Genomic DNA, 15,224 nt, shown 5'->3' on the forward strand with positions numbered 1-15,224 from the left:
CCAGAAATTGGAATTCTTTTCAGTATATGGCAAAGGAAAGTTCTCACACTCAAAGCACTATGAAACCAGCACTGAAGTGGAAGAGAAAATACCTTTAATACACCGTGCAGCTAGAAACCAGCACAGAACAGAGCTCCTGTGTTGGAGGCAGTGAAGTTACTGTGTAAGGGAGTGAATTGCTCAGTAAGGCAGTACTGAGGAGAAGGTGGGAGGCAGAGAAATAGGAGTCAGGAGCAGCCAGTCAACAACGTATGGCATCAACTTTCCAGCAGGAGATGACTGCTTCCCTCAGATATGTCTATCAACCATTCTTTAATGAGTGGGTATAAATTACTTATGCCTAGACATCAAGACTAACCATTTTCTATAATTCATAATTTCCTTTCTACCTTTTTTTCTTTTTGGCACCCTCCACAGCTCATAGGATCTTAGTTCCTCAACCAAGCCTCCCTGGAGGGAAAACTCAGAGTCCTAGAAACTGCGCCACCAGAAAGCTTGAAGAATTCCACCTTTTGGCAGACATTTGCTAGAAAGTGATAGAACTGTTCCACAGTATAAAATGAACAATTACTGTTTTGTGATAGGTAAATATAGACAAAATAAGGATTTAGATTTTCAAAGTAAAAAATCCTCAAGAAGTTTACCTTGATAAGTATTTAATAAATAAAACAAATTACAATTTTAATCAAAGAGAAAAGGGAATATATTTTCTAAATTTTAATACAATGTAAGCATACATATCTTTTATATGAAAATATAAAATATTGAGATAAAATAATACATTAAATAAATAAAATATAAATAAATAACATCAAAGCAGTCATTGCTTATAGACTGATACCCTTGCAGCTGGGTACTTATATATCTACTTGCTTACTAATACTGTATTTCTATGCATTGGCCTAACTAATTCAACAACTTTCGTGGCTAAAGCAGAAATCAGAGTCTTCCGAAATGACTACACTTGAGTGTGCAAGGATGATGTGGCATCTTAGTCTGTGAGAGTCATGTCAAGGTGAGTTCTGGTCTCCATCCGTCATTCTTAACCTTTCTTGCAAGTTGGTTAATGAAGACAAAGATCTCATGATTTCCAGTCTGACTATTTCCCAGGCGCAGTCATTGTATTCCTTCTCTTTCAGGTAGACATGCATGCCCTGGAAGTACCTCTTCACAGCCAGTGTGGGGCCCATCCTTCCCAGAACAGAGTCTTCCTCTCCCATCACCTGCCCCAGGCAGGCGTCCAGGTCGTCCAGCTGCTGATGGAGTCCAGTGCGGAGCTGCTCCAGGAGGGTGGTGTCCCAGGCAGCAGAGGAGTGCTCTGTGTGGAAGAGGTTGAAGGTCTGCTGGAGCATCTCATGGAGCACAGAGATGGCCTGGGCCTCCTGGAGCTGGCCGCCCTCCACCATCTCCTGGGGGAAAGCAAAGTCTTTTCTGTCTTGCAGACAGAAGCGAGGGGAGAATCTCCTCATTTGGCCCAGGAGCCTGAGGTTCTTCCTGCCAACCAGCACGTGATTCTGAGACAGGTCACAGCCCAGGGATCCTCCCGGGCCGTAGCTGACCAGCACCAGGGCCATCAGTAGAGAGAGCACGAAGGCCATGGGGAAGATGAGGCTGCTGCTGGCCTGGCTGAAGCGGCGTCTGGTGGAACCTTGAGCTAGGTTCTCTGATGCCATGCTTTCTAAGCAAGGCCATTAAATAGGGAACACAGTAATTTTCATTTTCTAATCATTTCTATACACTTTTACTTCCTATTTTGGTTTTCTGTTATGTATTCTGAATATGGTCAAAGAAATTGTCATCAATTTAAACTATTAATTTTACCTTTTCCCAGTAACTTCAGACATGCTTATCCAAATGGATATTTATCATCAAATGAGAAGGTCTTTGTCTTATGTTAGAATTTAAGTACATTTGTAATTACACACATATTACTCCCTGTCTCTCATGCATAAATGTTCCTCTCCTCTTTTCCAGGAACACATTTGTAGCCCTCATGTTAGGCTCCATTTTCCCCTCTCACTTTACCTAGGAAGCCAGGCTCCCTCAGCCCTATGGTTTCTATATTTATTTAGGGATTTACCAGATCACTGTGGCAGTTGAGCTCTTTGAAACAAGATGGTTTTTCTTTAGAGTTTGATTTAGAGAAGAGGCTGATTATTATCAGTCCATGAGCTTACCCCACGATTTTCTTCCTTCTAGAACATGTTCCTGCAGGTCCATGTGGCTGTGTTTTAGGGAACCACAAGGTCATGGCCATTACAGACATCACCCTTTCTTTCCACCATTTTCTTGCTGGAGGTCTGTCATCCTCCACTGACTGGGCCAATACCCCCACCAGAATCCTGGTTCTTCTCAGGGAACATGGGTGAGGAGACTCTAAATCCAGGATAATTGTATTTTCCAGCAGCACCTCACTCAGAAGAAAGAGATCACATGGAGCCACCCCCTCTTCTCTGAGTGACAGAGTGCCTTCCTCACCTGCTGGACTCCCTCCCTGAGGACAGGCTCACCATATCCTGTGGCCTCAAAATCTCCTTTCTGTGGAGGGCTTGTTTATTTGTTGGGAAAATAAATTCTCTTCCTGAACCCCATCCTCTCCCCTGGAGTGTTTCTCTGAAGGACCCTAGTTCTCCATGGTGACCTCCGCTTGTCCTGACCCTTTTCCCCAGGTGTCCAAAACATCAGCAGTGCTCAGATGCTGAGAGCAAAAGTGTGTTTGTGTAAGTTGGTGAAGGAATTTCCAACTGCAGTCATTTTGCTTTTAGTAGATAAATAATATCTACTTTACCAAGTATAGTTTTTATTATTCAACTCTTTTACTTAAACTTGTTCAACTCTTGTTCTGCTCAGAGTTTCTGAGCTGGAGGAAGGAGATTCAGTGCTGGTGTTTTCTCTTGTTGGAAGCTTATATCACAGAATCTAGTGAGTTACAGTTATTTGTTCAGGCAGTTGATTCCACCTGGCATCTCTGTTCCTCTGTCTCTGTCTCCTCTGAGAAAGCAGGTCAGTGAGACCCAGCATGCTAGATCAGGAGAAATAGCCTTCTTTCCTTGAGTGTAATTTTTCATTTAAACTTTTTATATTCACTTAGTGACTTATTGGACAAGATTGGTGTCACTGCTCCTTGTCTGGCTGTAATTCATGATGAGGTGAGAACAAGAAACGGAAGAAAAGAAAGCCTGAGGAGCTGCATCACTTTCAAGAGGTTAGATTTTTTTTTCTCTTTGAAATTTCGCTAGAAAGTAAAATTCCACAGTTGTTTTGTGGGCAAGTAGAAAACAAGGGTAAGTCTCAATGTCATGAATATGAAAGAAAGGAAGTGGCTTCCCTGACACAGTGATGTATTCTGGGTTAGCAAACTTCAGTGCAGCATAGCTGGGGCCTAGGCTGTGGCAGAGGGGAAGGATCAGATAGATCAATATGAACAACAGAAAGGCTGGGACATGGCTGTTTCAGACAGAAGCTCAACGAAGGCCAGGTCCTGAGACCGTGGACTGCCCTCAGCTTTGTAAGACCAGCCACCTGATTTTTCTTTCCTTTAATCCATCTGTGGTGTGTGTAAGGGGAGAAGGAAGAAGTCACACACACCAGCTCATCGGAGACAGGTAATCAGAACTCCAGTTGCTAGAACACTAACCCTCTCTCACAGGGTCAAGGAGACCAGCCTTGCTGTGCATCTGTGAAAAATGCACCTGGGCAATGAGAAGTTGCTTTGAAAAAACTAGAATGAAAGGGAATGAAATGATTCCAGTGATTCTGATCTTCATCTGGGTAATAATAATTATGATATTAAAAGTGATAACTGAATTTTATTGATTGTAACCCTAATTTCCCTAATATCCCACCTTGTGATATGATCACATTGATGGGTTGGGTTTCTTTGGTTTTTTAAATAATTTTAAATGCATTTATTTTATGCATTTATTTGGCTGTGCCAGGTCTTGGTTGTGGCATGCTGGCTTTTCCATATTCCTTGCCTCAGATAGGATCTTTACTTGTGGCATGGGAAATCTTGGTTGTGGCCTGTAGGATCTAGTTCCCTGACCAGGAACAAAACATCAAAATTCTAGGAGAGTGGACAATTTTCCAAGAATCTCTTCCTCAGCAAAGAACTTCAAGTGCTGTAGGATTTCTCTCCATTATTTACAAGGCCCTGCTCAAAAGGGAGGAAAGTTGGGCTCCTGGGCTCTTCACAGTCCTGTGGGCATTCCCTCTCCTAGAATGAACACTTAGGGATTCAACAAGCAGACCCTTGCCTGTGTTAAGGAACTTGCACTCAAAGCTTCTCTTGGTTGGACTGAGGGTGGAGTAAAGAGGTTACTACTGGTTATATTGATATGAAAGACTGCTATCATTCACTAAGTTCCACATTCTCAGCCTAATTTGCAAACTTTGAATTGTCTTGATGTTTTAGAAGATGAAATGAACATCTGGTGTTGGCTACACTCAGGAGCCCCTGATTGTGTGAGAGTAGCTTCCTGCTGCTCCCAGTCCCTTCTCTTCATCAGCTCTGAGTACCAGCCCTCAGCTGCTCTGAGCACGTGCTGCCTCCTTCCTCCTCGTCCTTCCTCCAAAGTCTTCTCCCCTGCTCCCAGGAGAGCAGCCATCATCCCCTCCTGACATTCCTGGAATCCAAATCACCAAGCACATTGTCACATATGTGTATGTGGTCAGCACACTTTAATGAGAGAATGAAGAGAATGCTACAAATTAACCCATGTTAGTTAATATGCCACTATTATCTCTAGACCACCAGAAAACAGGAGCTATAGTCCTGTAAATAACTGAAGAATTCAAACCTTATGTATTAGACCATTAAAAAGGAAATGCAGAGAGATGTGGCAATTTAAAAATTGGTGCAGTTTAAAAACTGTCACAAGAGACTATGGAGTCACACCTCTAAATTCTCTTTTAGACTAAAGAAGAGAGATTGAAGAATGCTGTTGGTAGCTTGATAGGGATTGCATTGAATCTATAGATTGCTTTGGGTAGTATACTCATTTTCACTCTATTGATTCTTCCAATCCATGAACATGGTATATTTCTCCATCTGTTAGTGTCCTCTTTGATTTCTTTCACCAGTGTTTTATAGTTTTCTATATATAGGTCTTTATTTTTTTTTAATTTTATTTTTAAACTTAACATAACTGTATTAGATTTGCCAAATATCAAAATGAATCTGCCACAGGTACACATGTGTTCCCCATAGGTCTTTAGATTCTTTAGGTAGATATATTCCTAAGTATTTTATTCTTTCCGTTGCAATGGTGAATGGAATTGTTTCCTTAATTTCTCTTTCTGTTTTCTCATTATTAGTGTATAGGAATGCAAGGGATTTCTGTGTGTTGATTTTATATCCTGCAACTTTACTATAGTCATTGATTAGTTCTAGTAATTTTCTGGTGGAGTCTTTAGGGTTTTCTATGTAGAGGATCATGTCATCTGCAAACAGTGAGAGCTTTACTTCTTCTTTTCCAATTTGGATTCCTTTTATTTCTTTTTCTGTTCTGATTGCTGTGGCCAAAACTTCCAAAACTATGTTGAATAGTAATGGTGAAAGTGGGCACCCTTGTCTTGTTCATGACTTTAGAGGAAATGCTTTCAATTTTTCACCATTGAGGATAATGTTTGCTGTGAGTTTGTCATATATAGCTTTTATTACGTTGAGGTATGTTCCTTCTATTCCTGCTTTCTGGAGAGTTTTGATCATAAATGGATGTTGAATTTTGTCAAAGGCTTTCTCTGCATCTACTGAGATAATCATATGGTTTTTATTTTTCAATTTGTTAATGTGGTGTATTACATTGATTGATTTGCGGATATTGAAGAATCCTTGCATCCCTGGGATAAAGCCCACTTGGTCATGGTGTATGATCTTTTTAATGTGTTGTTGGATTCTGATTGCTAGAATTTTGTTAAGGATTTTTGCATCTATGTTCATCAGTGATATTGGCCTGTAGTTTTCTTTTTTTGTGGGATCTTTGTCAGGTTTTGGTATTAGGGTGATGGTGGCCTCATAGAATGAGTTTGGAAGTTTACCATCCTCTGCAATTTTCTGGAAGAGTTTGAGCAGGATAGGTGTTAGCTCTTCTCTAAATTTTTGGTCGAATTCAGCTGTGAAGCCGTCTGGACCTGGGCTTTTGTTTGCTGGAAGATTTTTGATTACAGTTTCAATTTCCGTGCTTGTGATGGGTCCGTTAAGATTTTCTATTTCTTCCTGGTCGAGTTTTGGAAAGTTGTACTTTTCTAAGAATTTGTCCATTTCTTCCTCATTGTCCATTTTATTGGCATATAATTGTTGATAGTAGTCTCTTATGATCCTTTGTATTTCTGTGTTGTCTGTTGTGATCTCTCCATTTTCATTTCTAATTTTATTGATTTGATTTTTCTCCCTTTGTTTCTTGATGAGTCTGGCTAATGGTTTGTCAATTTTATTTATCCTTTCAAAGAACCAGCTTTTGGTTTTGTTGATTTTTGCTATGGTCTCTTTTGTTTCTTTTGCATAATTTCACAATTTGTATGGAAAAACAAAAAACCTCGAATAGCCAAAGCGATCTTGAGAAAGAAGAATGGAACTGGAGGAATCAACCTACCTGACTTCAGGCTCTACTACAAAGCCACAGTCATCAAGACAGTATGGTACTGGCACAAAGACAGAAATATAGATCAATGGAACAAAATAGAAAGCCCAGAGATAAATCCACGCACATATGGACACCTTATCTTTGACAAAGGAGGCAAGAATATACAATGGATTAAAGACAATCTCTTTAACAAGTGGTGCTGGGAACTCTGGTCAACCACTTGTAAAAGAATGAAAGTAGAACACTTTCTAACACCATACACAAAAATAAACTCAAAATGGATTAAAGATCTAAACGTAAGACCAGAAACTATAAAACTCCTAGAAGAGAACATAGGCAAAACACTCTCTGACATACATCACAGCAGGATCCTCTATGACCCACCTCCCAGAATATTGGAAATAAAAGCAAAAATAAACAAATGGGACCTAATTAAAATTAAAAGCTTCTGCACATCAAAGGAAACTATTAGCAAGGTGAAAAGACAGCCTTCAGAATGGGATAATAGATAATAGCAATAATAGCAAATGAAGCAACTGACAAACAACTAATCTCGAGAATATACAAGCGACTCCTACAGCTCAACTCCAGAAAAATAAATGACCCAATCAAAAAATGGGCCAAAGAACTAAATAGACATTTCTCCAAAGAAGACATACAGATGGCTAACAAACACATGAAAAGATGCTCAACATCACTCATTATCAGAGAAATGCAAATCAAAACCACTATGAGGTATCATTTCACACCAGTAAGAATGGCTGCGATCCAAAAGTCTACAAGTAATAAATGCTGGAGAGGGTGTGGAGAAAAGGGAACCCTCTTACACTGTTGGTGGGAATGCAAACTAGTACAGCCACTATGGAGAACAGTGTGGAGATTCCTTAAAAAACTGGAAATAGACCTGCCTTATGATCCAGCAATCCCACTGCTGGGCATACACACTGAGGAAACCAGAAGGGAAAGAGACACGAGTACCCCAATGTTCATCGCAGCACTGTTTATACTAGCCAGGACATGGAAGCAACCTAGATGCCCATCAGCAGATGAATGGATAAGAAAGCTGTGGTACATATACACAATGGAGTATTATTCAGCCATTAAAAAGAATACATTTGAATCAGTTCTAATGAGGTGGATGAAACTGGAGCCTATTATACAGAGTGAAGTAAGCCAGAAAGAAAACACCAATACAGTATACTAATGCATATATATGGAATTTAGAAAGATGGTAACAATAACCCTGTGTACGAGACAGCAAAAGAGACACTGATGTATAGAACAGTCTTATGGACTCTGTGGGAGAGGGAGAGGGTGGGAAGATTTGGGAGAATGGCATTGAAACATGTAAAATATCATGTATGAAATGAGTTGCCAGTCCAGGTTCGATGCACAATACTGGATGCTTGGGGCTGGTGCACTGGGACGACCCAGAGGGATGGAATGGGGAGGGAGGAGGGATGAGGGTTCAGGATGGGGAACACATGTATACATGTGGTGGATTCATTTTGATATTTGGCAAAACTAATACAGTTATGTAAAGTTTAAAAATAAAATAAAATTAAAATTAAAAAAAAAAAAAAGAAGAGAGATTGAGCCTCAGGTTTTTCTTTCAAGCTGAGTTGACTCATATAGATGAATATCTCCTTTTGGATTGGGACTTTTCCTTGAGCATATTTCATTTCAGTGTAATAACACAAAGGAAGCATCGAAGCTGTGACATTCTCTGATGCTCAGAATAGAAGGGAAAAGTTTTTCAGTGGAGACAAAATTGAGAAAAGTGCAGAAAGTGACAATTCTGACCTATTTAAAGATCTTATTTGTGGGAAGGGGCTGGGAACAGTTTGATAAAGGCTGGTACAGCCCAACATCTGCAGCATCACCAAGCTCACCAGATGCCAACCCCTTTGCTGATGACACAGAGCGTGATGTTTTCCAGCCCTGGAGAATGGTGATCATCACCATTGACACCCTCTGAGAGACCAGGAATCCCCCCAAATCAGCACTTCAGTGAAATTGAGTGCCACGGCTCCAGCTCAACAAGATGCTCAAATCTGCCTTTCCTGCACCCCAGTGACTGAGAGGCCACCACAGAACTCCCTGTAACAGAGCAACTGGCCTTGCTCACCCAGCAGACCTGTCCAGGTCCAGAGCCTTGAACTCCAGTGCCACATCTACTGGGAGAACTGGGGAGTCCCTGTAGGCAGGAGCCTCCAGGTGAGCTAGGTGCTTCTGGGGCCCAGGAAGCATGTGGGGTCCCAGGAGCAGTGAGGAACCTTTGTTTTGGGGCCAGACTGCCCAGGGGAGCTTTGCAGTGGTTTCACTGAGAACTTAATTTGTGCACCTGCCCCTGCTTCCATCCTCCTCTTCCTGGGAAGAGATTTTAGCCAGAGCGGTTTACACTGGTGCCCGTTTATGCTGCAACTGATGGCTGGAAATCTGAGCATGTTGTGCTATGTTTTCAGATTCCGGGTTGTTTCTGGGGAGAAAGACTAATTTGGGGAAAGGGGAAAGGCATCTACATTCTGGACAGTAATCTAGATATTGGGACCATCCAGTGGGAAGACTTGAGGACAAGACTGACTTACAGGAGCCCCTGGGGAAAGGGAAAATGATTTTACTTAATATAAATGGTTAATTTCTCCTGCAACGTTCTAGTAGTTGGAAATATTTTAAAATGTACAAAGAAGTCTAAAACTCACACCAAGTCTAAATATTCCTTATGCCAAAACAAAACTTTAAGTTCCTGGCTTCATTGGAAGCAAAATCATCTGTAAAGTTTTAAAAATTACTTCTTTGTTCATCTCAGTTCAATTGAGGGAAAGCCATATTTGAGAAACAATGACCCAGTAGCTACCTTAAATAATTAGTATCAATTTTCAAAGTCTTTTTTTCTTCTCATTTCCTTTATCTAAGGATCTTACTTTAAGCTTTCAAAATTATACATAGTTTTGCATTGGAGAGTTTTATTAACTTTTTTAAAAGGTCATTTCGTATAGATAAGTTACTTTAAAATTCATAATCAAGATGTTTTTTATTTCAGCATTATGTAGATTTTCACATAATATACCATTTCCTACCTAATAAGCATCTTATATGCCAAATGCACTGATTACATGTTGATTTGATGGCCACTAAATATCTCGGTGTGCTTGGTACAGTCATGTGATTATTTTATTTGCTAGTAAAATTTCAAAATGTGTAGATATGCTTTGTACAATCATAGAACAGATTAACATTCTAATTTGCAGAGGTAGAATTTTTGCATTAAAAATTGAGTTGAGACAGTCACAGATACGGCCTAATCATCTTTAGGGTAGACATGAAATAACGGCGAAAGCTTAATACACACCTGTCACAGTAACAACTCTCACAGCTGTTTACTGTGTCCCGGATGCTTTATATAATCTACTCATTTAAGATAATTTTGTAAGTTGTTATATTAATATCATATAGAGTACAGAACATAAGATGGTATATTGAATGGAATACAGTAGTCTCATTATCCCTATTTTGATTTTAATTGGAGAATAATTGCTTTACAATGTTGTGCTGGTTTCTGCTGTACAACAACGTAAACCAGCTATAAGTACACATATATCCACTCTCATATCCTTATTTTTAAGCTGAGAAAACTGTAGCATAGGACAGAAAAATCAACTGGACGAAATGATTCAGGAACTTGAGGGAAAACTAAAGAGATGCCCAGATAACAAAGATACTGGTCACCTGAGAAGACAAGAGTAACCCACAAAAAATAAAAACAAAAAAATGTAGCAAGATTGTCATTTTCAAACAGTTTAACTGGTAAAACTCTTTTAAGCTTATCATTATTATTATTATCATTGTTACATTTACACTTTTATTGACAACTCTGAGGACCAGTAGTATCCTACCATTGTGCAGGATGCTGGGTGGGAATAAGAAATGGAGACTTGCTCCTGCTCTGGGGAGTCAATTCCTCCCCATTTAAAGGACTCTCAGTTAGAAGGTTCTGATGGAGGATGTGTGTGGGGGAGGGGTGTTTAAAATGAAAAGAAGGACTTTGATCTTGAAAAGTACAGATTATAGAAAATTCTTAAAATAATAAAAGTTGAAATATGCTGAATGAAATGTATAAATTGGTGGGATCTTTGTTGATCAATTTTTATAAATGATCCCACGTGTTACTGTGGGAAACTGGATATACCTCAATAACAATGTTTTCTGTGCAGCAGATTGACATATTGATTTTTAAAATCTTTCTTAGAAAATCATACTATTTGAAGACAGACAACATACCTATTTCCAGCAATTAACCCCCTGTTCAAATCTCAGCCACACGTACGTCCATGGTGGTGAATAAAAGATATGGTGGGTGTGCATGAGATAGTTCAGCATATTTCAACTGGTGAAATATCAAAGTTTTGGCTTAGCTTCTGGTTCAAGACGGCAGAGTAAAAGGACATGCACTTATCTCCTCACGAAAGAGCAACGAAATCGCAACTAGCTGTTGAACAGCCATCCAGAGGAGGACTCTGGAGCCCACCAAAAAGGGATGTCACATGTCCAAACACAAAGAAGAAACTACAACGAGATGCAGGAGGCTCTCAAACACAATAAAAATAAATCCCATCCCTGCCAGATGGGAAACCAACAAACTGGAAAACAATAATACCAGAAAAGTTCTCCCACTGGTGTGAAGGTTCTGAGCCTCATGTCATGCTTGCAAGCCTGCAAAGGGACTGGGAATCCCCAGGCAATCTGACTCTGAAGGCCAGTGGGATTTGATTACAGGACTTCCACAGGACTGTGGGAGAGACTCTTCTTGCAGGAGACAAACAAAATCTTGCATGCACCAAGACCCAGGGGATGGGAGCAGTGACCCCACAGGAGACTGAACCAGACCTGCCTCCTAAGGTTGGAGTCTCCTATGGAAGTGTGGGTCAGCAGTGGCTTCCCGTGGGGACAAGGGTACTAGCAGCAGCAATACTGGAAGGTGGCCCATGGTGTGAGTCTCCTTGGAGGTTGCCGAAAATCAAGCACTTCATTCATTAATCATGTTTCTCACTTCTTTAGTATGAGAAGAGGTAAAACTGGCTTCTGAACCATTTCTTGGGTTTTGTTCTTTCAGTAGCAAAACAGAGGCTCTGGGAGGTGACATTGCCAGCAAGTATGGACAAGGGATTTTATGGAAAGGAGAACTAGGATCCAACCTGGGACAGCCCAGAACTGGAGATCAGAACCACACACTTCACAGCCCCCGCTCTTTCCTTCCTGCCTCTGCTTGTGTTTGATTATCTGTACTGATATGCGATCTCTATTCTTTCCCTAGTATCATATTTATGCTAGATCAAGCATTTTCTACCAATTCATCTTACTCAAAGAGTTTTTTATGAGCTCATAGGAATGCTTTTAGAAGTATGAAACCCAGAAATTGGAATGCTCTTCACCATACAGCAAAGGAACGTTCTCACACTGACAGCACTATGGAACTAGCACCCAAGTGGAAAAGGAAATACCTTTGTCAGGGGCCAGCACCTTTCCATGCTGCCCTCCAGTCGCTGTCTCAGGGCAGCTGTCCTGTCTCCTCCCTGAGGGCAGACACTCCGTGATTCTCACTGTCCTGATGATTTCTGCCAGGAGCTCTTGATACCTCTTGTGTGATATAGATTCATTGAATCCAAACAGTAATTGTATGAAAACCACTCTTATTGTCCCCATATTAAAAATGAGGAAACTGACCTGTTGTGTTTGTGAACTTCTTCAGGGTCATACTGTTGGTAAATAGCAGAATTGGGAATCAGAGGTTTTGCAATTTCTAGAACTCTCCTTTCACTTAGACTCTCTTCCTGTGGCTTCTACTCTGACTACACCATGCAGCTAGAAGAAATCAGCACAGAACAGAGCTCCTGTGTTGGAGGCAGTGAAGGTATTGTGGAAGGGACTGAATTGCTCAGTAAGGCAGTGCTGAGGAGAAGGTGGGAGGCAGAGTAATAGGAGTCAGGAGCAGCCAGACAACACCATATGGTATCATCTTTCCTGCAGGAGGTGACTGCTTCCCTCAGATATGTATATCAACCATTCTTTAATGAGTGGGTATAAATTAGTTATGCCTATGACATCAAGACTAACCATTTTCTACAATTTCATAATTTCCTTTCTACCTTTTTTCTTTTTGGCACCCTCCACAGCTTATAGGTTCTTAGTTCCTCAACTAAGGCTCCCTGGAGGAAAAACTCAGAGTCCTAACAACTGCACCCACAGACGTTTCTCAGAATTCCACCTTTTGAAAGACACTTGTTAGAAAGTGATAGAACTGTTTCAAAGTAAAGTGAACAAATACTATTTTGTCATAGGTATTTGTAGACAAAATAAGGATTTAGGTTTTCAAAATAAAAACTCAAGAAATTTATCTTGATAACTATTTAATAAATAAACCACATAACAATTTTAATTGAATAGGGAAATATATTTTCTAAATTTTAATACAATGTAAACATACACATCTCAATATGAAAATATAAATATGATGAGATAAAATATTCCATTAACTAAATAAATAAAGAATAAATAAATAACATCAGGGCAGTCATTGCTTATGGACTGATACCCCTGCACTTGATTACTTTTATATCTACTTGCTTATTACTATGGACATGTATCGGCTGAGTTAATTCAACAAATTTGGGGGCTAAAGCAGAATTCAGAGTCTTCTGAAATGACCCCAGGTGAGTATACAAGGATGATGTGGCATCTTAGTCAGTGAGGGTCATATCAAGGTGAGTTCAGGTCTCCATCCATCATTCTTAACCTTTCTTGCAAGTTGGTTGATGAAAAGAAGGATCTCATGATTTCCACTCTGATGATTTCCCAGGCACAGTCGCTGTATTCCTTCTCTTTCAGGTAGACATGGATGCCCTGGAAGTACCTCTTCACGGCCAGTGTGGGTCCTGTCCTTCCCAGGGCAGAGTCTTCCTCTCCTGTCACTGGGCCCAGGCAGGCATCCAGGTCGTCCAACTGCTGATGGAGTCCAGTGTGGAGCTGCTCCAGGAGGGTGGTGTCCCAGGCAGCAGAGGAGTGCTCTGTGTGGAAGAGGTTGAAGGTCTGCTGGAGCATCTCGTGGAGCACAGAGATGGCCTGGGCCTCCTGGAGCTGGCCACCCTCCACCATCTCCTGGGGGAAAGCAAAGTCTTTTCTGTCCTGCACACAGAAGTGAGGGGAGAGCCTGCTCATTTGGCCCAGAAGCCTGAGGTTCTTTCTTCCAACCAGCATGTGGTTCTGAGACAGGTCACAGCCCAGGGATCCTCCCGGGCCGTAGCTGACCAGCACCAGGGCCATCAGTAGAGAGAGCACGAAGGCCATGGGGAAGATGAGGCTGCTGCTGGCCTGGCTGAGACAGCGTCTGGTGGAACCTTGAGGTAGGTTCTCTGATGCCATGCTTTCTAAGCAAGGCCATTAAATAGGGAACATGATAGTTTTCATTTTCTAGTCATTTCTCTACACTTTTACTTCCTTTTTTGGTTTTCTGTTACGTATTCTCAACACAGTCAAAGAAATTTTCTTCCTTCTAGACTATTAATTTTGCCTTTTCCTAGTGATTTCAGATGTGCCCATCCAAATGGATATTTTTCAATCAAATGACAAAGGTCTTTGTCTTAAGTCAGACTTGATGCACATGTGTAATCACACATGTTATCGCCCTTTATCTCTCATGCATAAGTGTTGCTCTCCTCTCATCCATGAACACATTTTTGGCTTGCTCTTAGGCTCCATTTTTCCCTCTTTGATTCCATAGGAAGCCAGGCTCTGTCTGCTCTATGGTTTCCATATTTATAAAGGATTTACCAGATCACCCTGGGAGTTAAGCTCTTGGAAACAAATGATGAGTTTTCTTTAGTGTTTGATTCATAGAAGAGGCTGATTATTATCAGTCCTTGAACTCCTCCCACATTTCTCTTCCTTTTAGAAACATTCCTGAAGATCCCTGCCCATCAGGGAACCATGAGGGCAGGACCATTACAGAACTCAGCCTTTCTTTCCACCATTTTCTTACTGGAGACCTGTCATCCTCCACAGACTGGGCCAATACCCCCACCAGAATCATGTTTTTTCTTAGAGAACATCGGTGAGGAGACTCTACATCCAGGATAATTGTATTTTCCCAGCAGCACTTCACTCACAAGGGAGAGATCAGATGGAGCCACCCCCTGTCCTCTGGAGTGACTGAGTCCCCTTGTTCACCTGCTGGACTCCCTCCCTGAGGACAGGCTCACCACATCCTGTGGACTCGAAAATCTCCTTTCTGTGGAGGGCTTATTGATTTGTTGGGAAAATAAATTGTCTCCCCGAAACCCCAACCTCTCCCCTGGAGTTTTTGTGTGAAGGACCCTAGTTCTCAGTGGTGACCTCTTCTTCTCCTGACCCGTTTCCCCAGGTGTCTAAAGTGTCAGCAGTGCTCAGATGCTGAGAGCAAAAGTGTGTTTGTGCAAGTTGTTGTTGGAGTTTCCAACTGCAATTATTTTACTTTCAGTAGATAAATAATATTTACTTTGCCAAGTATAGGTTTTATTATTCAACTCTTTTACTTAAACTCTTCAACACTTGTTCTGCTCAGAGTTTCTGAGCTGGAGGAAGGAGATTCAGTGATGGTATTGTCTC

At 41.0% G+C, this 15,224-nt stretch overlaps 2 protein-coding genes across 2 annotated transcripts; both read right to left on the minus strand.

Annotated features, from left to right (window-relative positions):
- Positions 1-1,010: 1,010 nt before the first annotated feature.
- Positions 1,011-1,666, minus strand: LOC102391609 (interferon omega-1-like). Its single transcript, XM_006071472.4, has one exon. The coding sequence runs from the start codon at positions 1,596-1,598 to the stop codon at positions 1,011-1,013; it is 588 nt and encodes a 195-aa protein (XP_006071534.4). The 5' UTR covers positions 1,599-1,666.
- Positions 1,667-13,340: 11,674 nt separating this feature from the next.
- LOC102391865 (interferon omega-1-like) lies at positions 13,341-14,038 on the minus strand. The gene has a single exon (XM_006055520.4). The coding sequence runs from the start codon at positions 14,001-14,003 to the stop codon at positions 13,341-13,343; it is 663 nt and encodes a 220-aa protein (XP_006055582.4). The 5' UTR covers positions 14,004-14,038.
- Between the last annotated feature and the right edge of the window lie 1,186 nt (positions 14,039-15,224).

This window comes from Bubalus bubalis, chromosome 3, assembly GCF_019923935.1.
Source record: "Bubalus bubalis isolate 160015118507 breed Murrah chromosome 3, NDDB_SH_1, whole genome shotgun sequence".
NCBI lineage: Eukaryota > Metazoa > Chordata > Mammalia > Artiodactyla > Bovidae > Bubalus > Bubalus bubalis.

What these genes read in the sequence shown, in the direction of transcription:
- LOC102391865 (XM_006055520.4), bottom strand. Translation starts at nt 14,003, where the DNA reads ATGGCATCAGAGAACCTACCTCAAGGTTCCACCAGACGCTGTCTCAGC.
- LOC102391609 (XM_006071472.4), bottom strand. Translation starts at nt 1,598, where the DNA reads ATGGCCTTCGTGCTCTCTCTACTGATGGCCCTGGTGCTGGTCAGCTAC.